At 51.9% G+C, this 25671-nt stretch overlaps 1 protein-coding gene across 4 annotated transcripts; it reads left to right on the top strand.

Annotated features, from left to right (window-relative positions):
• The first annotated feature begins 6055 nt into the window (after positions 1–6055).
• LOC123354352 (probable glutamate receptor) lies at positions 6056–25612 on the top strand. 4 transcript variants are annotated; one of them, XM_044996319.1, is made up of 11 exons: positions 6056–6155; positions 9228–9333; positions 12286–12317; positions 15384–15446; positions 16219–16398; positions 17698–17924; positions 19160–19257; positions 19855–20072; positions 20469–20694; positions 21459–21706; positions 22639–25612. In XM_044996319.1, exons 2-11 carry the CDS (start codon positions 9261–9263, stop codon positions 22729–22731), a joined length of 1458 nt encoding a protein of 485 aa, XP_044852254.1. In that variant the 5' UTR covers positions 6056–6155; positions 9228–9260; the 3' UTR covers positions 22732–25612. The 4 variants fall into 4 exon arrangements, with proteins under 4 accessions (XP_044852254.1, XP_044852252.1, XP_044852253.1 ...); XM_044996317.1 differs by having other exon boundaries at positions 6064–6155; positions 9225–9333; XM_044996318.1 differs by lacking the exon at positions 6056–6155 and adding an exon at positions 6598–7628.
• The last annotated feature ends 59 nt before the right edge of the window (positions 25613–25671 follow it).

Here is a 25671-nt window from a genome sequence, read left to right as displayed (position 1 = left end):
AGGAATGGGAAGAGGCATTTAAAATGCATTTTAGTTTGGGATTTTTTTAATCTAGTTTAATAGTCTGATTCTCTGTATTCATGTCATATTAAGTACCTTTTTATTTAACCAATGCACAATATGCAAGCTAAAACATGGACCACTTCCAGCCACTGGCTTTTTTCACAGTTATGAAACCTGCATCTTGTTTTAACACCCTCTGGTTTATTTGGATTTTGTCACCTGCTTGTAGGTCTATAGCAGCTGTCTCTTAAGCATATTTGGACGGTTCGCTGTGTTCCAGTAAACCCAGGGGACAGTGAATGCTGCTACACAGAAGACTTTTAATGATGTGTTCAAGTAGCTATTCTAGGGGGATTTTCTTTCATGGTGTCTACAGAAGTTTAATAAGCCGCCTTAATTTCTCTCCTCGCATTTAATCTTGTTGGCTAGCACACTGGTTTCTCTGCGTCCTCTTCTGCATTCTTGCTCGGTTGGTTGGATGCTGCTGTCCAGAGCTGATCTGCGGAGGGAAGTCGGGGAAGTGCTGTCACCCACCGTATTGCCTAAACAATTGTGAGATGGGTGGGGGGGATTTTTCAAGATACAAGCGGGAGCCAGGTCCCCAAACCCCACTGACTTCCACTGGGAGTTGGCAGGCGCCTAATTGCACTACGTGCCTTTGATCAATCTCCCCTTCCATCGATATACCAGCAGACACAATGAAAAGGCAGGCCCTGCCCGATGGAGGTTACCATCGACGTTTAAGAAAGGGTGGATACACAAATAGAGCACAAATTAACAGCCTGATGATGATGATGGTGATGATAAGCAGCAGTCACAGGACACGCCCTGCCTTGCCGGTAGCATTCACTCCCGGACATCTGCAGTAATCAATAATAATCATGACCGGTCAGTAGCTGCAAACGTTCCCGTTACTATAACAGGTGAAGTTGTTCTATAGCGCGCTCTGGCCTCAGAGAGCCATAGGGGAAATATAAGAAACTATCCCTGTTATACTGTTAACTCCATGTAACAGCCCAAAGCCCTGGCAGATACTGCACACACCCTGGTTTGCCGGGGCCCATTTGGATTGTTGTGCAGCAGAATGGCAGCCTGCCTTCAGGTCTGGAATAAGCATGGGCCAGAGATGGGATGGCAGCAGGAGTTCAGAGGGGGAATAAGCAGCAAGGGCAGGTGAATTCAGCATCCTTCCATAAGGCCAGTAATGGAAAGGCCAGAGAGCGAACGCTGCCTTTCTGCTCTGAGATGCGAGTCCTACAGTATCATCGTGTTGGCTCAGTACTTTCCACTGACTTCCAGCTCCAACCTTCCTGGTTTACAAGTTTAAAAAAATGACAAGCATCAATCCTGCAACCTCCGCTTGTGATCAGAGCTGGAGTTCATTCTGGCTCAAGCATCATCATCGCTAATTAAGACCCTGCAGGTCAAATTCAATCCTCAATTACTAACAGGCAGACCTCATTGACTACTAATTTGTCCCCAAGTCAAACCCAGGCCAATCCATTGCTATCTGAGCATTGGCACAGGGGTAACTGAATGCAGAACTTGGCCATGCAGAGGGAACAGTATTAACAATGTTGTTACTGAGGCACAAGTCAGAAAAGCGATACGGGTCAGCTGGGCCCAAAATAAAGACGACCTCTCCGAGGGCATGTAGAGAGAGAGCGGCACAGGCAGGGAAGCTGAAATAAACCATGAGGACGTTGCACTGTGGGAGTTGCTACCCAGTGCTGTATGTAATAACTCAGTGACGCTCATACAATCACCAGGGGCTGGTTCACCCCTCAGAGACCCTGGCACCCGCCAGGCACAAGAGGAAATAAATACAGTGTTGCACATCCATTGCTTTTTATTTCCTGCTCTGTGAGCTTCCTGTTTTGCTTTCCATCTCCCCTGCGAGTGTGTGGATGCTGTTACCGCATGTCTCCCCACCTCCCCCAAGCTCAGTGCATCATCCATCGGGATTATTATTATTGGAATTTTCCAGAGTTCGTTAGAAACGCAGCGTGAGACTGGAATTGTCAGAAGGGAGCAGGAGCCAGCGCTTTGCACGTCTGTATAGTATCTTTCACCTAAGACTCCCAGGCTGCCACAGATGGGTCTGAATCCAAATTCTAGTTCTGCTCCTGTAATACGGATCTGAACCTAGACCCAAGCATGGAGGCTGGGCCCTATGTAAACATAAGGCTGGATTATCCGTCACACCCCAAATCCAAGCACCTCTCCACTTTGAGGAAGCTTGGATCTGAGGTTTGTGGGTTGGATCCATTTCTATTCTACGTCCTTTCTAGGCCTTGCAGCATCCCAGGGATGTCTTCTTACCCCAGTTCTGCAATAGGGAATGGAGGCCTTGAGCAGCTGTGTCTGTCTCCCAGGAAAGAAACAGGGTCTTCGCCATCTGTTGCTATGATGCAAAGGGACAGGGGAGTTAGGTAGAATCACAAGAGCAGGTGTGAGGTAATGGGGTAGCTAGAGTCATCTTGCTGCCTACAGGGTTTCCTATGCAAGCAAGTATTTTGCAGGGTGTTTTGCCTCAGTGCTGTGATATCACCCCCACCTTTAGAACAAAATATTTCATCCCTCGAAACACCAAAAAAGGAAACTGTTTGGTCTGGAGCCCAGAAGAACAGCCGTACTGGGTCAGACCAAAGGTCCATCTAGCCCAGTATCCTGTCTGCCGACAGTGGCCAGTGCCAGGTGCTTCAGAGAGAATGAACAGAGCAGATAATCATCAAGTGATCCGTCCCCTGCTGGACATTGTTGGGTCTTCAGAGCAAGGCTTCTGAATACTGGGCTCTTCCTAGCTCCTTTTGGTAAGGGATTCCATGCACCCAGCACTGCAGCTTGCTGGAAAAGGCAAAAGCATTGCGCTGAACAGCCAGCAGCCAGTGTGGAGACAGCAAGAGTTTTCCCCTGCCTCAGCTCTTCCCCTGAGGCCTTGCGTGCTGCTCAGTTCATTAAACCCCTGCGACTAGGACCAGGGTTTCCACTTTACAAGCTATTTCCCCTGCAGAGTTTGACTGAGGGTTTGTCGTCCCAGACCCTCGTGTCGCTCAGGGTTTGGTGTTGCTGATGGTGAGCCCTTGATTGTATTTTTAAAGACTGATCCTGGCAAAGCAAAACTTGCACAGCAGCCCCTGGTTGCACTTATTGGCTGATTATCCCTCACTTGCCACCAGCTGGGCATAATCCTACACATAATCTGCAGCTTCTTATAGCCCAGAAAATGTTCACAAGAACCAGCATGAAGCTGCTTATTCCCCCGCACCCCCACAATTGCTTGGATTCTTGCTTGGCTCCTGGGAGCAGAGTGGAAAACAAATGGGGCGATGGTCTTATTAGCCTTGACGCTAAGCTGCAGGGGAAGGGTGTTCGTGCCAAGCACAGGAGCTGGGGACTGACCCTGAAGGGGAGCCAGGAGGAGCGAGAGAGACATGGCTGACGGAGCTTCTCAGGGTTCTCTGCAGCCATAAGAATGAGAAAACATTTGAGCATTTTCTCTCCCTGCCCCTGCTTTCATCCCCCGTGGTCTCCTGTCGTTCCTTGTGCGGTCTGCTCAATGGAGGGCCAGACCCAAAACCCACTGAAGATACTAGAAAGCCTCGCGTTGATTTCAGTGGGCTTTGGCTCATGCCCTTGAATGGACAGTTCTGTTAGGCAAAGGGGTGTGCGGAGGCAGCTCTGGAGGAGAGTTTGGTCTCTGAGTAGAGCCAAGGCTGGAGGCAGAGTTGGTGGTGGGCCAAGGTTCCTGGAAGAAGGGGTGTTATCAGACGTCACCAGTGTGGTGCTCTGCTCTGTTCAATGTTGATAACAGTCGGCTGCAGGCGTGTGTTCCCCCTGTGTGCTGCCCCGGCTCTGCAGATCGCTGACACAGCAGACCCCGAGAGAGCCCCCAGTGACCACAGACTTTAGGAAGGTACGAAGGCACCCGGCCAGGTTTATTGCCAAACAAACCACAGTCTCTAGCTCCCTGGACCAGATGTCTACAGTGCTGCTAGTACATCTGTGCTCCCTGACAATGGACCGACTCAGTCAGCGTCGGGACTCACCACTGCCCCCTAGGCCAGACAAGGCAACTCCTCGGGGGTAAATTCTTATACACAGGTACAAACAAGTTACACCTCACTCCTGACGCATTGAGGTACAACCCCTCTACGTAGCAAGGTGCCGCCTCTCACCTTGTACATGTTGGTTCAAACAAAACAACTCTAGCCATCATGTTACCCTTTTGCCTCGTCTTTAGGATGGGTCAGCCTGTGCCTTGTTATCTGTGTGGAACATGCAAGTATTGGAGTGTTCTAGTACCATCCTGGCACATGTTTACACCTCTAGTGTCCAGTACCTTTTAGGTATGTGTGTTTTTGCAACATCAGCCCTTTCCTTGCCAGCTTCTGTGAGCAGGGCCTGCCTCTGGCTCACAGCTTAACTTTGCTTTATGTTAACAAAGTCTTGACCATTACTTTGGTTCAGGCCTTAGGCCTCATACCGGGCCTCTGATACAAGGGTTTGTGTTTCAGGGCCTCATCTTACCAGAAGGGGTTGCCCTGTCCCCCCTCTGCTGTATGTGTGTAACTAAAGCCAGGTATACGTAACGTACACTCAGCCTCCACAGCACTGATTTATCGTCCTCTGGGAAGCCAACGTGCAAGGCCGTGGCCATCCGGTAGCACCCAACAGAGGGGCGACACTGGCGTCAGAACAGGACCCTGGTGTCAGCAGAAGGGGCAGCAGCTCCCTGGAGCAGGAATTGTGCCTTCTAATCCAGGTCTGGAGCCTTCAAACGTCAACTGCCTTGCAAGGTGAGTTGCACAGATTGCATTGCGTTCCCTATGAAAGGGAGGCTCTGTTCCTGCAAGTGGGTAGCAATTTAAACTTCCAGGGGTCATGTATCTACATTACCGGGCACAGCAGAGTTTCTGCATGGCTAGCGCTGTGCTCCAGGGGGGCTCTTTCTGAAGTGGAAATTGGTAAAGGAGACGTGGCAGGGGCAGGATTTCACACAAATCTGTGTGTGATCAGATATTTTATAGCATGTTTCAAAACGCTTTGGTGAGCACGCCTACAAACTCTCAATCATTTTGCCAGTTTTTAATATATCATCATAATAAAATCTTTAATAAAAACAATTTCATTCCTCACTAAAGCAGTTGGTTAATGAGGGGTACCAAGGCTTCAGATAGTAATGAGGGCCTCCCAGTAGCCTGATGCGCAGCAAGGAGCGCCCAGCAAACCATACCTTGCTTTATCAGCTCGGTATTCTATAGTTTTCCTAAGGTGGCTGTCACCTTGGTGTCTGGGTGTGCTTTACGTGGCTGAAATTTGGGCTGTTAACATGCAAAGCTAGAGGCACGACCCGCCTGCTGCAAGTCAGTTTTTTCCCGTGCAAAGAAAGACACTGAACTCTCTAGCGGTCGCTGCTCGGAGCAGGCCCTGGCTCGTCTGTGAACGCCGTGAGCCCTTTGGTGTGGGACAGCTTGCCTGTCTCCTGGCGCGTTATTGCAGCGAGGGGTTCGATCCCGGGAAGTATGTTCTACGCATCTGATTGGCTCCCCCAGGCTTTGTAGGCCATGTGTTGTAGCCTTACGCTGGAAGCCCTTCAGCACAGGGACTGTGTGTTTGCACCTGGCGTAACAGGGTCCTGATGCTGTGGGGATGCCTGGGCACGATGGTAAATAACAGACTGGTCAGACGCCCCAGCCCAAAGCCGTAGTGGCTTCGATGTGTCCCGATGAACTTGTATAAGGAGACAAGCCAGCCAAAGAGCAGGAGGGAAAACTGAGGCACAGAGCGGGGGAAGCACCTGGCCTAGACTCGCTCAGCAGGCCAGTGGCAGAGCCAGAACCGAACCCAAGTCTGCTGAGTGCGAGCCCAGCACCCTGCCTGCTGGAGCCTCCGCTTGGTTGGTATGACACTGCGTGGGGGACGGGGCTGAGCCCCCTCTCTCCCTCCCAGCAGCAAGGGGCTCTTGCTGCCAACAGCCAGCACTCTCCCTGCTGGAGCCCCCTTCGCCTGGCTCCTCCTACCCGAGTCCGCCCCTTTATCTAGGGGAAGGGGCGAGCCAGCCTGCGTGTTCGATTTATCCCAGCTCAGAGTCGGTTCTGCTGAGGTCCCCCGGCAGACAAACCAGCCTAGGAGAGGCAAAGGCAAACGCTGTAAGTGAGACGCTACCTTGAATCGCTCCTCTTCTTGTTTAGCTGAAAGGGCATCTGTGCAGCTGGCTGTTTGCTAATCACTGTCTGCTCAGCTCCGTCCGCTGGGCTCCTCTATCCCGCTAGCTGGACTTGGCAGTGAACATGGCAATTTGCAAGAACTCTGCAAACGGTGGAGCTGGTAATATTGGCAGCGTTGGTGTTAACTTTTTGTAGAAGGCGAGAGCCCCTGAAGATTGCGTTCCAGCCCCTCCTGCTTCTAGTGAAGTGACTAGCCCTCTCCCGTGCTAACTGCAAGCCACCATGCCCTGGACCTGTGTCGCTCCAGCCCCCTCTCTAGCTTCCTGTAGACTGGGATGCCCTGAAACCCTTTGGGGCTTTCCTTCCCCTTGTGCCTGAGCTTACTGGGACCATGACACACGCTGTTTCCTAGTGGAGCGTGACACGTTTGCCTGGCCTTCCCGGGTTTTAACCCTGAGTGTAAGCATCTGGAATCTGTTCCTGCTAACCAGCATTTCACCAGGCTGTTTGCCTTTTGGCTGGCACAGGCAATTCACTGCCAGCGCAAATCCAGTTTATTCCTTGAGGCGAGGTGTGTGTGGAAATATAGAAATAAATCCAGGACTTTGCTGTATGTGCTCTGTTGTAAAGGGCCGAGAGCTCAATTTGCAGTGTAACCTGGGGAAGAGAGGGGCTGTTTTCCCTTATGTGCAGTGGTGGTTGATTTACCTGGTGTTCTGGCAACGGCTAACTGCAGCTGCTAATCAGTCTCCACCCTGCAGTGATTTTCCAGAAACTCAGGTGTGAATCCCAGACTGAATTCTGGCCCCTTCCTTTGGGATTTTTAACAATAAAACCCCACTTTTGAAGTCTCTTTATGAAGAAGGGCAGCTGTAACGTTTACTCCCGAAGGGCTGCTTTTGCATCAGCTTTGGTTTCTTTCAGCTCCTCTTGTTCTCTTTGGAGGGGAGGAGGAAAACCCAGAGAGAATCCGCTAGGGAAACAACCGTGTCTTTGTATTGTCGAGAGTGTGTGCGGGATCCCGGGCCGGGGGTGAGCTCCACTAGAGCTGGGAGGAAGAAGTAAACAATCAATGGAGGCATTTAAGAGGCAGTTTGAGAAGCACAGGTGCTGAATGAGCCACTGTGGGAGCTCTCCAGCTGCTAGCACTTGAGGACTGGATTTGTTGTTTTAGCCCTGGGTCCCTTCCCCTGCCGAGTTCCCACACTAGGGCAATAGCTGCGGGAGCTTTGTAAGTCTGTCCAGCACCAAGAGCTGCTGGGACCCTCTTGGCTGCCAAGCTGACTGGACCCTGAGTAGTGCTAAGTGCCTCTGTTAATGGGAACTGAAGCCACTCAGCACCTCCCTGGATCCAGCCCTTTCTCAAGATCTGACCTGTGTGAACTGGCCCATGAGTCCTGAGCCCACCATTCAAGCACGAGGAGCTGCTGCCTGGTTGTCCAGTTGAAAAAGGAGGTGAGCTGTTTGGAGCAAGGCAAATTTGAGACACCGGTCCCTTCCCTGGGCTAAGGGTTGAACTAGGGATTGGGGGGCCAGGAGCTGATCTGGGAGGCTGTGCAGACCCAGTTCATTCAGCCAGTGAGGTGGGGTTTTAGAGCGAATCAGCTTTGGGGGAAAAACCTATTTTTCTCCCCAGAGAGGAGGCCTGGGCTGTGTGTTAGGGCCAGAGAATTCCATCTACCCTCTCCGGCAAGATCTGAGGCGATGGTGGTGGGAACCCCAGAGGCTGCTGATGCTACCAAACTGTGCCCCGGTAACTCAGCAGCGTGAGCAGGGCCTTGGAAAAGCGTGTTCAGATTTTTAAGTGGCTAGTCATTTTGGGTGCTTGGATACTGAACGCCCTGTGTGCGGCACCACCAGGGGTCCTGAGCGCCAGAGGGCAGGTGCTCCATTATCTGCGGATCACGCCCTTTAAAATGCACCAAATTGAGCCCCCAAAATAACAAGATGCTTCTGAAAATCTTGGCCTTGGCTAGCTGCTCTGCCCTATTTTCTATGGCCGGGAACCAGAGATCCCTCCCCTTGCCGTGTCTCTTCGCCAGCTGTTTCTGCTCAAACCACTAAGGGAGCGAGTCGTTTCCAGGGTTACAGCACCTTGCCCTCTCTCCGGTATAATCTGGAGTGTGAGCTCTCTGGGGCAGGCACTGGCTTTGTGGTTTCCTGCTATGGCAGTAGAGGGAATAGAGCCTGTTGCAATGGTCTGTGTGACTTGGCGCAATACAGCACCGTTGCATCTGTCACTGCAAATACAGCTGGTTGCAAATTTTTCATCCGAGTTTTTCAATGACAAACGGCTTTTCAAACTATAGGAGAACTTCTGTAAAAAGAAAAAACATTTCATAACGTTCTAACGTTTCCAGTCTTGTGAGGAAACAATTCAAAATGAAATTTGTTCATTGTTGTTTGGTGCAGAATGAAAATGTTTCACTTCAAAGCATTCTGGTGAAAAATCCCTGAAAAGCTTTGCATCAAGCTGACACTTGTAATTCTGACTCTTTTCCCAGAAAACAAATCCCCCTTTTTTGTTGTTTATCCTCCCTAATTGCGACTCAGGCAGCAGCACAAACCAGCAAGATTTCAGTGCTTGGCCTGTGTCCAGTTGCTCTGCGCTCACTCTCCTTTCTTCTCCCTGCCAGCCCAAGCAGGCTAATGAGGAGCACTGCTTCTCCATTAGCACCTCATTACCACACCCATCTGCAGCCACGTCCCCTCTGCCCCGGCACACTGATTGCCACAGAGGATGAAATGTAGGTCCTCCTGTTTCCCCTTCCCACTGCTGCAAGATCTGACTGGAGAAAGCCCTGCTGTGGCATGGCATGGCCTGGCCCGTTTGCTGCAGGGAAATGCACTGGTGACCCATCACTGAGGTGCCTAGACAGGCGTATTGGTTATGTCTAGGTCCCGTAAGCTGGCGTACTTTCACCTGGAGACCTCCCTTTGAATCAGAGATTTTTTTAAAAATACGATGCAGAAAATCCGAGATGCGGTGACATTTACCCAACCCTAACGAACTGTGACACTGACTTTACCCTACCTGCCTTTTGTCTCTAGCAGGGCTCCCTCTGAGCACCAGCTGTTTCCGCCCTAATGGAGGAAGCTTTTCGCTTGGCTTTGTGTGTGATGATGGGTCTGCTGCTCCTGCGGGGATCGCGCCTGGCAGGTGAGAGCAAAGTCTGCCCCGGAAGTGTCAGGGACCATGCAGACCTATTCTTGCTCTGCCTTGGGATGCGGTCACCTGTGTAGCTCCCTCACTGATGGGAGCATAAGGGACTGTCCCTTGTGCAGTCTGCTCTGTCCAAGGCTTTAGCTGCAGCTTGTCACCGTGCTCTCACCAGGTTAGAAGACACGTGGCTGAGTCTCCTGACTCCGTTTTGGTTGCAGAGGGGCTGAGTGGGGCCAGGAGGCAAATTATGGCTGGAGAGAACTGGGAAGGGAGGCTGGGTTTTGCCCAACCCCATCAGTGAGGTGTCTGTAGCTAAAATCTCCCCAGCATTCCCCACTCTAACCTGCCCCTTGCCAGTGGTATGTTCATGTCACTTCTTGGAAGGGAAGTGTGAACCCGGTGGCACTGACAGGCCTCCCTGGCCTGGTGTGTCCCTGAGGGAACGCGGGGGCTCCGGGGAGGTGTTTGAGGGAGAGAAGAGCCCTGCTTGGTGTGTGGATAATTGATGCTGCATCCCCCAGTGCTATCCACAGACCGCAGCAGGGGCTTGGCCCAGTGAGGACCGGGTAGGTTCACCCCTCCCTCAGCCCTCTGCACAAGGAGCCAGTTTGCTCGCCTCTGCCCAGGGGGCTCGTGTAGCCAAGGGAGCTGATGGCACAGCCAGGCTGTTCAGCTGCTCGGGTTCCTTCCACTTCCTAGGTTCTCCCGTGTCTTCTGCTTCAGTAACAAGCTCTGGGCAAGCAGGGAGGGGGCAGGAAATTGGGTCAAGCCCCCTATTCTGAACCGTGGTGCGGGGTCTCTCACTGCCCGTGCAGAACGGAGAAGCCCTGGGCGAAGGTCTCCTCGGGCAGGCCCCTTGTGCCATGTGGCATGGACCGGACGGGGGACGGGCTGAGAATACGAGACCCGCAGCTCTCAGCTCTGTTGCCGAGGAAGCGGAGATGGCCTCTCGCCGCTGGGAAAGGCTCGAGTTCAGGGGGGCGGACGAAGGCGCTGCTGGCTGTGCTGGTCCCTAAATGCACAGTCGGTGCCCAGTGGGCACAAGGCCCAGACCGCTCCTGGGGGCTGAACATGTCCCCCCCCTCTGCAGCGCAGTCCCTCATCCTGCCCCTTCCCCCACTCCCTGCCTCTCCTAGCTCCCCTGCAGACGGGCTTGGCCCCAGGAGCCTCCCACCCTTCGCGGCCCGCGAAATCTGAACCCAGGTCTCGTTCCGCGGCTTGCGCCCTCGCCGCAGGTGCGGGAAATGGCTCAGCCCTCCCCAGCACAGGCCGCTCTGTGTCGGGGTGGCTCACAGCGCCCGTTTGTCTCCCCCCCCCCTTCATTTTGTGCTGTGTCCTTGGAGTCTCACCAAGGGCCGGCCGTGGATTTGGGTGCAAATGGGGCCCGGAGCGAGTGCTACCCCGCTCGGTTATTTACGGTCCTGGCACACGGTGAGAGCTGGATGCGGCTCCGACTGTGAGGCTCTGGCCGGCCCCAGGCAGCGCCGCTGCGGGGGGCTGAATACTTCAATACAGACGCTTGTTTTCTTCCAAGCGTTCCAAGAAACTCTTCGAAAAGGAGCCCAAAGGAACTCGTGCTGGCTCTAACTTCTGAAACAACAAGCGAGCTCCTTTGAGGAGGGTCAGCTCCCTGGAGAAAGCCGGAGTTCAGCCTGAGAACAGAAGAGGCAAAACTGATGAACCTTTGTTAAATGAAAGAGCCCAGCAGCTTCCCTTGGAAAGTGCTCTGAATTCTGCTGGGGGGTTGCAGGCTGGTAGGTCAGAATCTCTCTCGTCCCAAAACACAGGCTTGTGTTTTCCCGTGGAAAACCGAGTCTGTGCAGCTAGTAAACGATGCTCTGGCCTGTTCGCTCTTTTAGTCCAGCACCTCCGAGCACTTCCATTTAGCCCTGCAATCCGGGGCGGAGGTGAGTATTAGCTGGACTTTGGCAGATGCAGAAGCTGAGGCTCAAAGGGACGTTTTCAAGGCCATGTGGTAGAGCTGGGAATAGAACCCAGGAGTCCTGATCTCTCCACTAATAATAGTGTCCAGCTTTAAGCTTTAATAATCTCAGCCGCAGCTCTCAAAGCACTTTACCATCGAGGGCAGGGTCGTTGTCTCCATTTCACAGATGGGGGAAACTGAGGCACAGGAAATGACTTGCCCAATATCACCCAGCAGGCCAGTTGCAGAGCCAAGACTAGAGCCCTGGTGTCCTGAGTCCCTGCCCACGAGGCCGTGCTGTCACGCACCAGACACAACTCCTGCAGCAGTAATTGTCATTTTGTTCTGTGTGCTCCCAAGGGTGGCACAGTGAGGCACAGCTCAGGCTGGAGTCTCTTCTTCTCTCTCCCCAGTGGGGTGTCTGTCTTCATTTCACTCTCTTTTCAAAGACCCGTCACCTTCCCAGCGCCCCGCATGCTACGCCAGGGCCAGGGGGCTCTCCACAATGGGGTGTGTCTGCCATCCCGGTGGCTGCATGGCCGGGTGCCTTCTGCCCCGGCCCTATACAACGGGAGAGCATGGGAGCCTCGCTCTGATGTCTGGGTGGGTTTTTTTTAATAACTCCCTCCCTCCCCCTACAGAATTTCATAGGGAAGATGATTCAAAAACACTAGGGAACGTGTCTCCATCACTATCAGCTGCGACAGGGCTTTCCCGTAGGGATGCAGATGAGGTTCCTGGGCACCCTTTCCTGGAGCGAACATTTAGGGCTTTCTGGGATTGTGGCATTTGGCCATATGTATCTGTAGGTATTTGCTGCCCACTAACCGTGTGATGGGAACAAGGGAGCACACACAATAAACCCATCAAGTGCCATGAAGCCAAACGCTGAGCTTGATACTGACTTCCCCTGAAGTCAAGGAGAGTCATTCCCTGGATCGAATGCCCCCCCCCCTTGGAAACGTGATCGTTTCCCTTTAAACGCAGAGTAACCCTCGCCAAAAACCTCTTGTTTGTATTTGCAGGAGCTATCGAGACTGGAAACGCTGTCAGTAAGGTACGTCAAAGTTTGTTAGTACACAGCTGCGAATGTTCATGTGAAAAGGCCTGTTTCACTCCAGAGTGGGTTGTTGGTATTAGTGTTTTCAGTGCATAAAGTTCGCTCAGAAAGGATTTATTTTTGTAATGAATTTTCATGGTTAGTGACATCTGTTTGTGTGTGTGTTTTAAATGGACTTAAATTTTTTGCTGTATCAAAATAAGCCAAATAAGCCTCAAGGAAAAACCCACCATCAGCTATTATCATTTCAGGACAACAGAAATAAACTCCTCACTGAGGGTCATAACAAACGCTGGATAGTCTGTTTTTTCAGCATGAGGGAATGCTGCTTTTTTAGCCAGACACGCACAAAATCCTTGTTCTTAGCCCTCAAGTTGTGTTTTAACTGCCAATAATTTCAATTAACAATAACTCGGAAAAGGGGAGACAGTGCCTCAGGTTTTTGCATGAAGGAAGAAATAGGCAATTAAAGGACGTTTACTAATTAAATCTAATCCTACCAAGCCTGCAGGTCTGATAGCAGCTTGGGTAGGCATCCCCACGCTAGCTGTGATCTGGCTCACGCAGCTCGGGTTGGCAATGAAGACATGCCGGCATGTGCTGCCTGAACCTGCCTGGAACCCCGGGTACACACTTGCATTCCTGGTCTGAGCCAGGGTCCGCGCTGTCCGGCCTGCAGTGCTGTTTGAGTCGCGCCAGCCAGATTCAAGCTAGCACGGATGTATCTACCTGACTCCAACTGCCGGGTACACACACCCTCTATTATATTGATATTAGGCAGTGTCTAGAGGCCCAAACCAAGCTAGGGATTCCATTGTGCATGGTGCTGTACGCACAAAGGGAGGGAGGGAGGGGAAACAGTGGCATGGAGAGGGGAGGTGATTTATCCAAGGTTACACAGCAGGGCAGAGTGGGGAACAGAACCCAGCTCTCCTGGATTACAGCTACACGCCAAAAAACCAACCCCTTGTGTCACTCAGTCTGCGCCTGGGCAGCTGGCTCCGGCTGGCACTCTGCGGCTAAACGTAGCAGTGTGGTTGCTCCCATTCTGGCTGGAGGCGGCTCTGGAATCTGGCGAAGGGGGTGGGTTTTGGAGCTCAGGCACAGCTCCAGCAGGAATAGCTACGCTGCCATTTTTAGCCTTGTAGCATAAGCCTGGCGAGCCCGTGGCAGTTGCCGTGGGGTTCGGGGGACATCTTTGCAGTAAAGACATGCCCCAAACTCCCATGCTGGTGCTCTATCCACCAGATTGTGCTGCTTCTGGTAGGGAGGCAGGCAGATAAACAGATTGATTCAGTCACTGGATTGCTGATAAATAAATAAATAAATACTTCAGCTTCTTGCAGGGTCACTTATTTCCTCCCCTATGAACGCGACTCTTCCCGTTGGGCAAGTTTTTGTCTCTTCTGCTCATTCAGTTCTTGAAATGGAACTGGACCGAACGCAGCTCGTCGGACGTTTCCAGCTTTGTGCTAGAGTGGCAGTGGCAGCATCGCTTCTAGAACAGCGTCTTCCTTACCTGCTGACAGATGGCCCCCAACTCAGGACCTGATTCTGGGAGGTGCCCAGCTCCTTCCATTCCAGGGGCACTCAATACCCTGGGAGATCAGGCCCCCTTTTTCTGTCGTACCTCCTGCAAAAATAGTAGCGCTTGGTTTTCCTTTGGGCAGCAAAACAGAGGTAAACAGGTCGTATAGAACCTGGACTGTTTCCAGGCAGAGCTTTAGAACAGGTCAGGTTCTGGCCCTAACACCTTGACGCGAGGGCTGTGAAGGTAGGAAAACGCTGTTCCGGGCTCCGTGCAGAAATGAATCTGTACTTTCCTTGCCTCCCCCTTATCTAATGCTCCCCGCTGTTCTGTGCCTCCTGGAAGTGAGCTCTAATGAGGCCTTAATTGGCTTCCAGCTGTTTTGTCTGCAGCGTGAATTGATCGTTTTGGAAAGAATGTGTATGTGCTGTGTATCCCAAGAAGCGAGACAACATTGAACGTGATTTTTGTTTGGGTAAAATATGTTGGCAACACGAGATAAAGTAAACGGTTGTGATTTATTAATTACCGTTGGGGACAGGTGACGGCGTCGAGGGGGAGGGGGAGGCATCGCTGGGCCCGCTCCGCAGCGGGCGAAAAGCAGTGTGGCTTCGTTGCCTGCAGTGGGGTTGTGCCAACTTACACCAGCTGAGAATCTGGCCCTTTAAGTCTAGACATTCAGTGCTGGCTGCCCTGAACATGGCCCCTGGTGCTCGGACTTCCGGGGGTCTGCACTGGAGGAACGGGGCCTTGCTCCCGCAGAAGCATGTGGCAAGTGGATTGCTGCAAACCCTAGTCCTTTGGAGGTGTGGCACTCCGACGCTGCGAGGTGCCCGCCTGCCCTGCCGGGGAGGGCTCAGAGGACCTTGGGGACATTGCCAGGTGTTTAGCGTGTGAATCGGGTAAACCCCAGTGGTGGGTCTGCCATTATTAGAGCCATTTAACACATTCCTGTGAGATGCGTTTGCCCCGGAGTCCAGGTGCAGAAAGCAGCAATGAGCTTTGCTGGATCGAGCCCTTTCTCCCATCTCCACGCCGAACACCTCGAAAGGAGACACGTCGCTTTTCCGCCGGCCTTGGCATGGCCATGTGCCTCGGTTTCCCCATCTGTCTCGTGGGGAATAATGATATTAAATGGCCACCTCTTGTGGGGGTAGAGGGTACTTATCCAGTGCTTTGCAGGGCCGTGTTGGTAAGGGTCTGGCTTTGATGCAGCACTTTTTATCGGTGGATCTCAAAGTGCTTTCTGAAGGAGGTCAGTATCACTATCCCATTTTACAGGTGGGGATACTGAGGCACAGAGGTCACCCAGCAGGCCAGTGGCGGAGCTGAGAATAGAATGCAGGTCTCTTAAGGATGGTAAGGCCCTTGGGACAGAGACCGTCTGTGTGCTGTGTTTGTACAGCACCTTGCACTATGGGGGTCTTGTCCAGGACCAGGCCCCAAGGTACAATACAAATTACAATGGGTCGGGCTGAGCGGACGCCCTTCATGGCTGAGATCCAGCTGCTCACCTCGAATGCTTTGCACTGCAGGGCAGCGATGAGGAAGGAGAAGGGGCCGCGGATCCGCAGACGCTGACTGTCACAACAATCCTGGTAAGGCCGAGGAGGGCGCTGCTGCTAGCCACTGGGGTAACAACAGTCTCTTCGTCCCGTCCCGTCCCTAGGCTTGCCTGGGGCTTTGTCTGTTTTTGAGTCCAAACTCCCTTCCTCTGTCTGTCTTCGGTGAGCTTTCCTAGGGCGCTCAGGTGCAGCTAGCACAGGCTAGAGGTAAGGGTGACTGGCGGCTTCCAGGACAGAACAGGCCCAATCCAGCAGGAGGGTTGAGTGGATGCTTCTTTCAGACACGTATTACCTTGAGCCAGGCCTGTTCCCAGCTAGACATGGCCCACGCCTGTTGAGTGCAGCAGGAGTTGCTGGTGTCCCGCAGCGGAAGTCGGCAGTGCCCTGTCTTGTTGCTCAGTACTGCCGGGAGACTCAAAAGCGAGGAACGGATCATTTTGAAAAGCAAACGAAAGCCTAAGTGCTCAAAAATGAGGCCACCCTGCTGTAAGAGTGGGGGAGTCCCATGCCGGGGCTGGTGACGAACTCCACGATTCACCTGAATGAGTGAGTGTTAGCATCTCTCACCAGGGAGGAGGTGTGTGGGGAGGCTCCCAGGGGAGCAGATTTCCAGGCCCTGGAAGCACTACAGCTAAATCCTGGGTTCTGCCACCAGGTCTTGCATCTGCAGGTGGCCATCTCGTGGGGGTTTGGCAGGCCGAGGGGGTGGAGGCTGCTGAAACGGGGAGGGATCTCACAGCCGGTCTTTGGTTGGTGATGGTGGAACTATCTGGTTTCAAACACCCCCCTCCCACACTGCGTGCAGCAAGACCCCTATGCGATGGCAAGAGGCGCAGAGCTGGAGGGCTACTGCCTAGATCTGCTGGATGCACTCGCCAAGATGCTGCACTTCAACTACAAGGTGACGATCGTGAAAGATGGCCGCTACGGGGCGGTCTCCTCCGGCGGGAACTGGACCGGGATGGTCGGCGAGATCGTCAGACAGGTGACTTTTCTCGGGAGGGGTGAAATTCCCCAGGTGTGGGGGTGGAAGCAACCGTGTTAGCAATTCATTTATTTGCTGGCTGTGACAGCCTGTTTCCCCCCCTCCGGGGAATCTGGTTTCCCTGACAACCCCAGGGAGCTGTCACCCTGCCCACTTCACCTCAGCACTAACAATCCACGTGCCTAGCACATCTCTTCACGCAGCACTTGGCAAGCGTTCGGTATGGAGGCCTCCCTGTGAGGTAGGCCAGTAGCATTATCCCCATGCCTCAGATAGGGAAACTGAGGCACAGAGCTGGGCGGTGACTGTGCACAAGACCACAGAGGAAAATGGGAGTTCCTGGCTTGCTGTGTTGTCCTCAGACCACTAGACTGTGCTGCCTCTTGGACTGCTGAGAGGTACTGGATTGCAACCCAGTGGCCACAATGTTCTATTCACTCTAATGTGCTGAAGATAAAGGCTTTAAAGGAAACAGTCTTAAAACCAAACAATTGGCTGAAATACACCCGAGGTGCAGCCCTTGCTAGCTGGTATCCTGGGGTCAGAATGAAACTGATGCAAACACCTTGGAGGCTGGGACAAATTCGCTTGTCAACTTTCAGAGAGACAAGGTGGGTGAGGTCATAGTTTGGACCAGCTTCTGTTGGGGAAGGAGACACGCTGAAGAAGAGCTCTGTGTAGCTCGAAGGCTTGTCTCTTTCACCACCTGAAGTTGGTCCAGATATGACCTCACCCGCCTCGTCTCTCTGATTTCCTGGGACCGACATGGGTAACTTTTAAAACTCTTGGTCATAGCAGTTGCTCAACAAGGGTGGATTTACCGTACGCTTCCTGTTCTTCACATTCCATGGATCTATCTGGCTACATGGCAGGGCTGGTCCAGAAATAAAGGGCCAGCCCAACCGTATGTAGCTCCGGGTAGATTATGGAGGAGGGAGGGAGGGAGAAAGCGGCTTCTTTGGGTGAATCCAGCTAAGTTAATTACATTAAACTAGCTAAGGACAGGTTTGAATGGGCGCCTTGGCCTGTCCTGTGCTGCCACCTGGTGGCAAGGTGCAAGTTAGAGCCTATGCTGCCCGGAGTCCGCCCTGTGTCCCTAAATCCTGGCTCTGGCTCATGCCTGTAAATGCTGCAGCCTGGAGAAGTGAGAGGCAGACTCGCTTCTCAGCCCTGGCTCTTCCCGGAATGGGGGTGGTTTGCCAGAATGGCGAATAGGAGGCTGCTAAGCAGGACAGTGATGGGGTTTGTCTGGTGGCCACCTGTCCACTGGGAACTGAGACGTCCCCGCTTGCCCTGCAGGAAGCAGACCTCGCTGTGGCTCCCTTGACGATCACGTCAGCGAGGGACGAGGTGATTTCCTTCACCATGCCATTCCTGGCCACGGGGATTGGGATCCTGTTCAGGAAGGAGGCTGCCTCCCAGGGTGCCTCTCTCTTCGGCTTCCTCGCTCCCTTCAGTAAGGAGACCTGGACTGGCGTGATGGTTGCTTACCTGCTGACCTGCCTCTGCCTGTTTCTTGCAGCCAGGTAAAAATACAGCTGCTGTTCTGTACAGTGTGTTTGGCTTTCTCTGGGACCCATTGCTTTCCCCAGCCACCGAACAGATCCTGACTCCTAGCCAAAGCACTGGGTAGCATTGGCTCCTGCACACCTCAGAACAGCTCACTGGGCTAAAAGTGCAGATAAAGTGTCTCTCTTAAAGCGCACGGTACTTGACAGATCACAGCAAAATCAGGGTCTCTTCCCCTCTAGATACACAGTGCTCCATGTCTCTAACACTGTAAGAAGCTTTGGATGCTCCATTTAAACACATGCATTTCAATTGCTTTCACTTTCATCACAATTAATTTCTCTCCCCTTAAACCTGACCATGTTTGTGTCTAAGGCGCAACTCCCCTGCTGCGTTTCACCTCCACACTGGCTTCTGTGGGTGGAATTCTCTCTCCTTTCATGCCCATGCTGAGCAGGGATATCCAGGCGTGTTGCGGGAGGAAGGACTTCACTTCCAAGCCAGCCGCAGTGTAGTCCCTCTGCAGCCACAGGCTAGAACAGCAGCTGCTGCTTTGCGTTCCTTGTGCTGGGATTCCATTGTGGAATCCACAGAATCACAGATCCACTAGCTGCTCCACCCGTCCCGACTGCCCTGCACAGCCCTACTCTGCTGCTTCAGTAGAGCGGAGGATGTGAACAGGCCCACTCTTAGCACAGCCCCCCAGTAACCAGAGGCCTTCGTGATCGTCTGGGCTGTTCCCCCTCCTTTCTCACTTGGAACTGCCTCATTGGAGTCGTTCTTCTCCCTTGGCCTGGGCTTAGGCTGGGGCAGCTAAGCACCCCCGGTGCCAATGCATATCAGCCACCATTCATGCCCTCCCCACTAGCCCCCAGGGCTGAGTGCACTCAGTGTGCTGGGGCCCACACCTCTCGCTTTATACCAGGTCTTTTCCTTCAGCGCCGCCTCCCTCCCAGCGGAAAGCCCAGCTTCGCGGCCCAGCAGTTGTTCCTCCCAGCTGGCTGCCACTGTGGCCAGGCTGGGAGAACGAGGCTCGTCGTCTGCGTTTCTGGGCGATGCCCCCGTCCCAAGTCTTCACTGCTGCGATGCACCCCAGGCCGAGGGCAGCATCAGCTGGTCGCCCTCCGAGGTCCTCCAGACAGGAACGCAGTCACTGAATCCTAGACCGGAGCTGTGTGGGGCGCGGAACAACCCCGGCCCCTCTGCGGCTGATGCTGGTAGGGCTGTTGTGACACCTGGTTTCTTGCCATAGGCTGAGCCCCTGTGAATGGAAGGAGCCCAAGCGTGAGGAGAACCACTTCACCTTTCTGAACAGCCTCTGGTTTGGAGCGGGAGCTCTGACCCTGCAAGGTAGGACCCTCGTGGGGCTGTGGGTGTGACCAGCTAAACCTCCAGCTGCCAGGGAGCCGACGTACCATTTTGGCGTGCGGCTGTGTGGCCGGCATGCTGCGCTCTGCGGGCTGCCCTGCCCATTGGATTTCTGCAGGGCGCCCAGCAGCACTAACTCTGCCCACTGGCCCTGCCATCTACAGGGCATTGTCCTCAGACAGCCCCTTAGTCATCGCTCTGCTTGAGCACCGCAGGGGCGGGGGAGTCTGGCGTCAATGTGAGGTGGTGTGACGGGACGTTAACTTAACACGGGTGTTTCTGAGGTGGGAGGGGGCCAACCTCTCCGTTGCTTTTGGCCATTGGTGTGGGGTCCATGCAGCAGGTGGGCGAATCGGGCTGCGGCCGTGTCGCTTGCCAGGGCTCACGCACAGGCACAAGGCTCGTGTGCGCTGGTCTCCAGCGCCGCAGGGGAAGTTTCGGTCCGGACGGGTGTCGTTAAATAAAGAGAAACGCACTTCTTAAATACCTGTGTACCCGGTACCCTACCAGCTGCCCTCGCTGTCCCCTTTGTGTGCGTGTCAAGCTGCTAACCCTGCGGCTGCCGTCTCTCCTCTGCAGGTGCAGCACCTCACCCCAAAGCGCTGTCCGGGCGAATCATTGCTGCCAGCTGGTGGCTCTTCACCATCTCTCTGCTGGCTGCCTACATTGCCAATTTCACCGCCTTGCTGCGCTCTGGGAACGAGCCGCTCCCGATCCAGACTTTTGAAGATCTCGTGAAGCAGAGAGAGATCGAGTTTGGGACAGTAGAAGGTTCCAACACGTTTCAGTTCTTCAAGGTGCTTGACCCTCTAGTAGATTCCCTTGTGCTCAGAGTCAGACTCTGCACGTAGACAGCTTATGCCAGCCAAGCTTTGATGAGCTTCTTTTGCTTAGCTAGTGAGCTTCCTCGATAGGTTGGATGTGTTCCCGCTCCAGTTCTTGCTGACTTTTATAGCTGTGTATCCCTGGTCGGCCTGGTGACGCTTTACCTTTTATCTGAAACCTGTGTATTTCCCTGAGAGACTGGTTAACTTCCCCGCCAGAGATTGGCAGCTCTCAGTACAGAGGCTCAGAGGGAGAGAGACTTTAAACTGTCTTCTCCAGATGGCTATTTTGCAATTGGGGCCCACTGGTCTAGTACAGCAGCTCCCGTGATCACTGCGAGGTTTGACGCTTTACTTTGTGGGCTGCAGAACTCCAGGAATCCCATCCATCAGATGATCTACGAGTACATGGACAAGAGGAGAGACCACGTTTTAGTCAAAAACTACCACGAGGCAGTTCAGCGTGTGCTGGAATCGAATTACGCCTTCATCGGGGAATCCATATCCCAAGACCTTCTCGCAGCCAGGCACTGCAATTTGATCAGGGCCCCCGAGGTCGTTGGAGCGAGGGGATTCGGCATCGCTACAGCAAAGGGTGAGACGTGTCTGCTGCTTTGTTCCCACCCCACCAGTTCCTTTCAACTCACTTGCAGCAGCTGTGCCACAGAGCTAAGAACCCCTGGTTTCTAGATCCACTTTAGTGCCCTTCTGCCGGCACATGGGGCATAGGACAACTTCAGTGGGCCAGGTCCCAACAGCCTCTCCTGCCAGGGGAGCTCAGTGACCCAAAGCAATGTCCGTATCCAACGTATTAATTCTGCTGATGACTTTGGACCCTTCATTCTTTATAGGCTAAAGAATCCTCTGCTGGTCAGTGATTGGTTAATTTTTTTCTGTAGCCCCAACGTCCTGGAATAGCAGCTGATGCATTCTGAGGACTTTCAAAGTTGGCTGCCACCTCCTGGGAAGGTTTTGATGGTTGTTCTCTTTAATGGCTGTAGTTTTTACGTTGCCTTTCCCTGTATCTCTTTAATTATTTTTGTAGGTGGACTGGCATGAGGATAGCATAGCTGTTCAACAGCTCAGCCGCTCCTACTGCTTGGCTGTTTTGAGAGATGACTGTTTGTTTCTAAAATGCAAAGATTTAACATTATCTGTCATGGTTATCCCATCTTTCCTCTCAAAGAGCTTCAACAGTTACACACTCACAATATACCTGGACTGCAGCCATCCCAGAGGTGGTAAGCAGCAGCCAGCTGACTGCACGCTGCGTATTTATGGGTTATGCCTACGCGGCTACCATGAAGTTGTGTAAGTGTCGTATAATGCTCCAGTTCATTTCTCTCTGCTTCCCTCCAGGATCACCATGGGCCAATAAACTCTCCCTTGCTGTCCTGAAACTGGGCGAATCAGGCAACCTGGACTATCTGCGTAACAAGTGGTGGGAGACCACCTGTTTCCATAAGGGCCCAGACACGTGGAGTCCTCTGAAACCCCAAGCCATGGGTGGACTTTTCCTGGTTCTTGCGATCGGCCTCGCGCTGGGAGTGATTGTGGCTTTGGTGGAGTTGTCAAACCGGAGCCGACGTGCTGCTGAACGGGAGAAGGTAAGTGGCACTGCGATGCCTCCTTCCCTTTGCACAGCATTACTCTCGTGATGGGCCTAGATCCCCGCCCCCAGTACACTGTAACTAGCGAGTCAGAGAGGTGTCCGGCACCCCACCTGGGGTATATCTGCACTGCAACTGGAGATGTAATTTCCAGCTCAGGTTACAAAGCTAGTGTCTGAGTATGTACCTGGGATCTCAGACAGGATTGTGCATGAGCTGTTAGCCCATGACACCATTGCTTGATCAAAGCCAGGTGTGGCTACATCTACCCAAGCTGGAAATTACATCTCTAGCTGCAGCGTAGATGTAGCCTTAGAAACAGTCTTTCTGTATTACTACAGATCTTTGCACAAAACTAAGATCTCCATTATGGAAAGAACTCTGTTTATTCCTCACCAAGAGTGATGATCTAACATTTCCACAGCCTGTGATTCGTGATGATATCATTGAGGGTTATAAATTCATTTAGGGAATAAACTGGAGATAAGAAAAAAAAACTTGATTTTTTTTGTTTTCTTTAACTCTAGTTATCAGTGAGTATCCGTGTGCCTTCTAACATGCTGGGTGTGGACAGACAGAGGATGAGTGTGTGTCAGAATTAACATCAACTGAATTGCTTAAGTTATGCTGCTGTAAAACTGGTGCAAGTGGAAAGTCTTGGCAGTACACCCACTTGATTTGCTACTTCTGTCCTGTTTCCTTGGCAATGATAAATTTGTTCTAAAGTACCAGTACTTCCAACGAATGCTTTGACAAGTAAGGGACGGAATGCAAAGAAAAGACAGGTCTTGCAGTTCCTGTACTTGAATCTCAGCCTTGCTGTGCTCAGCTGACTCCTTAGTACAACTGAGACACTGTGCACATTAAAGGGGACTTTTCTGGGTCACATGGAACACCTTCTCTTCCCCCACCCCCTTCGTATCTTTCAGAAATCTTGCTGCTCTGGTCTCATCGAGGAGCTGAGTCATCGGTTCAGAATAAAAGAAGGTGCAAGAGAGAATCCAGAAAAGGTTAAACCATAAGAAGCTCTTTGGGGAGTGGAGTCTCAGTATTAATCAATTTCTTTCCTACTGTGTGTATTCACTAGTAGCTGTTTCTCTGCACTGGCACTATCTCTCTGTACGCCTAGAGTGTAGCTTCCCTAGCACTAGGAAAGGTCAGTCTCTATAACGATTGAACCGCATGCAGAGAACTACAGAGCTCAGAGGACTGATTCCAGATCCTAGCAGCTCTAGAGCGCTAAATTCAGTTTAGCGCTGATGACTGAAGATGTCAGCATCTGATGGCTGTTGGATGGTTTTATGTAGGCCACCCCAGCTCAAAGGTTGAGGACTGAGCAAACGTGGCGAGTGAGCACCTCATTCATACAAGGTTCTGTCTACACTGGACTTGTCGGTGTGGCTGCAGCACCTAACAGTAGCAGCGAAGCCTTAGCAGCACGAGCCGGATAGTGCCCCCTGCTGCTGGGTATGTTTTGAAGCAATTAGCCCATGTTGCCACAGTTTCACTTCTCTTGTTATTTGAACTAGCTTGGGTATGTCTGTGCGCCACAGTCACACCTGACTGCCGTGTAGACATACCCTTAGCATATGGCGGCACTGCAGCTGGGGACGTGACTGGCAGCTTGTGTAGGGTAAGCTAGCTCGAGTACCAGCTAGCACAGGTCTGGCTACAGGCTGGGCCAGGCCTGCCCTCGGCTGCAGGGTAGACGTACCTTTAGAAGTGGACCCTGCAGCTCAGAGTTGAGGCACATAAGCAACAGCTGCTGATGCATCTCTGCACTGTCCCCTGGGCTGTACCTGCTCTGTGACAAAGCAGAGGATTGTGGCTGTCAAGCCAGCAACTTCCATCAGTGGTAATTGCTCAAAACTGGAGCTGCAAGTGAAGGGGGATCAGTGTGAATATTCTAGAACCAAGCGTAGGAGACTAGAATGAGACTTTAAGACCAGCATAAGATAGAATGAGCAGCATTTTCCACGGTGCTGCCTAGGTTCCCGCCTGCCATTTTTCAGGATGACAAAGATCATGTCTGTACAGAGCTTTGAATACTGAAAATGAAACAAGTATCAAAGAACAGCTTTGCTGGACAAAATACACTTATTCGGCTCCAGAGCATGGGAACAACTGTATTAAAAAGCAAACTGTGACATTTAGCTTTTAAGTTAATGCAGCTGCTTGGCACCTGCCAATGTTCATCAGTATAACTTCCTCCCAGTGAGATTTCAAAACAAGTCTGCTAGCCAGGAGCATGTTGAAGGGCACAGAGGTTGAGATTCACTCCCATGCAAAACTTCCAGTCTCGGGTTCCTAGGTCTCACTCACCTACCACACAAAGGTGAGTTTTTCCCAGTGAAAATGTATTGGCATCAGCCTATTTAATAATAAAAAAAAAAAAAAAAAAGGGAGGGGGATGCAAATCTTGCTGCCTGCAGTTTTCGAATTGAATGACTCAGTATCAGCCACCTGCGGAAAGAGTGACTGCAATGAAATATGAACAGCTTCAGTTATGCTGAGCTTGAAGTAGCTAAAATGAGGTAAATCAACTAAAATAACCTGGCTCTTAAACCAGCAGGGCCAATTTAAAGGGTCCCAGCTTAACTAATGTGTGATCAAACATTGCACTGCACTGTTATTACGCTTGGTTTCTGAGAGCTTTCGTTGCCTTTCAGAAGATCTGGGCTTGGTGGCATGTTACACAGCATATGCATTGCCCTCCTGTCTATACTGCCTTGTATCTGTTGCTAGTTTTGCTTGGGTGTAGTGGGAAAGGGTAAAGAGGCAGAGTCAGTTTCAGTAACATATTGAATATTGGCAACTGCAAAGCTTGAGAAACCTGCATTGCCTTGTAGCAGCAAAAACACCTGGAGAGAGTATCTTTGCCCCTGGCAACTAAGAGTTCTGTCAAAGTGTAAGGGATGCTAAAAACGCTAGAGGTACAGCCTGATCACTTGGTTGAAGTTACTTAAGGACATGTTTAATCCCGGCTATTATAGAGTAGGAATTTTCAAATTAAACATTCAATGATACTGTCCATGTGGTTTGTTTTGGTTGAATGATATAAGGGATCTAATCTAATGGAGAATAAAGTATGTGGTGATCTCCATCTACCCCCGGAACGGTAAGAGCCCTTCACCTACTGTTTGGCTGGGTGGTGAGGGAAGAATAAGGATGTTGACTATGGTTCATATTCCCGCTCTGGCTTAGTGTGCAAATATATGGCGCTTTAGGGGGAGCGCAGACTCCTGTGCCGAGACTATCCCTCCTCTTGTAAGAAATAAGCTAGTGCTTTAATACAAGGCTGAGAGCCACATAGCAAATGCCATTTAAAACAAAACTATGAAAGCTTGTCACCACTGCAAAGGTAACCAGTCCGCCCACTTAAAAAAAAAAAAGTTGTTTGAAAAAGAGCATGTGACTAAATTAAATTAGTTCATGACAAGTTGACTCTGCTCTTTCATCCCAGCGCTTGTTGGGACCTGTTAAGTAGAAGTAGCAGGGTTGTACTCAGAGTCCCTTCTGAATGTCATATTCATATAGCCTGCAGCAGCAGGATGGCCTGGGGGGGTCTAGGCACTGGCCTGGCATTTCTGTCTCAGCCGTCTACTTCCCCTCTCATGCAGTTGGTTGGTTAAAAAAAAAAAAAAATTTTTTTTTTAGCTACTAGTTGCAACACAGGAGTGGGTGTGTAAGTACCCCCGAGAGAGTTACGTGGAGTTGGAATGCAATAGGATACTGCTGCTATATTTAATGTTTTTGCAGTGAAAGTCAGTGAAGGATCTGGAGTACACCTCTACCTCAATAGAACGCTGTCCTCAGGAGCCAAAAAATCTTACCGTGTTATATTGAACTTGCTTTGATCCACTGGAGTGCGCAACCCCCCCCGAAGTTCTGCTTTACTGTGTTATATCTGAATTCATGTTATGTCGGGTCGCGTTATATCGAGGTAGAGGTAATAAGGTAAT

Source organism: Mauremys mutica, chromosome 21, assembly GCF_020497125.1.
Source record: "Mauremys mutica isolate MM-2020 ecotype Southern chromosome 21, ASM2049712v1, whole genome shotgun sequence".
NCBI lineage: Eukaryota > Metazoa > Chordata > Testudines > Geoemydidae > Mauremys > Mauremys mutica.
This window is presented reverse-complemented; position numbering and strand designations above follow the sequence as displayed.

Bases quoted from the DNA above. Each gene is read 5' to 3' on its own strand.
- LOC123354352 (XM_044996319.1), top strand. From the start codon at position 9,261: ATGGAGGAAGCTTTTCGCTTGGCTTTGTGTGTGATGATGGGTCTGCTG. The intron at 15,447-16,218 runs GTAAGGCCGAGG...CACTGCGTGCAG, and splicing joins TGACTGTCACAACAATCCTG to CAAGACCCCTATGCGATGGC. The intron at 20,073-20,468 runs GTGCTTGACCCT...TGTGGGCTGCAG, and splicing joins ACACGTTTCAGTTCTTCAAG to AACTCCAGGAATCCCATCCA.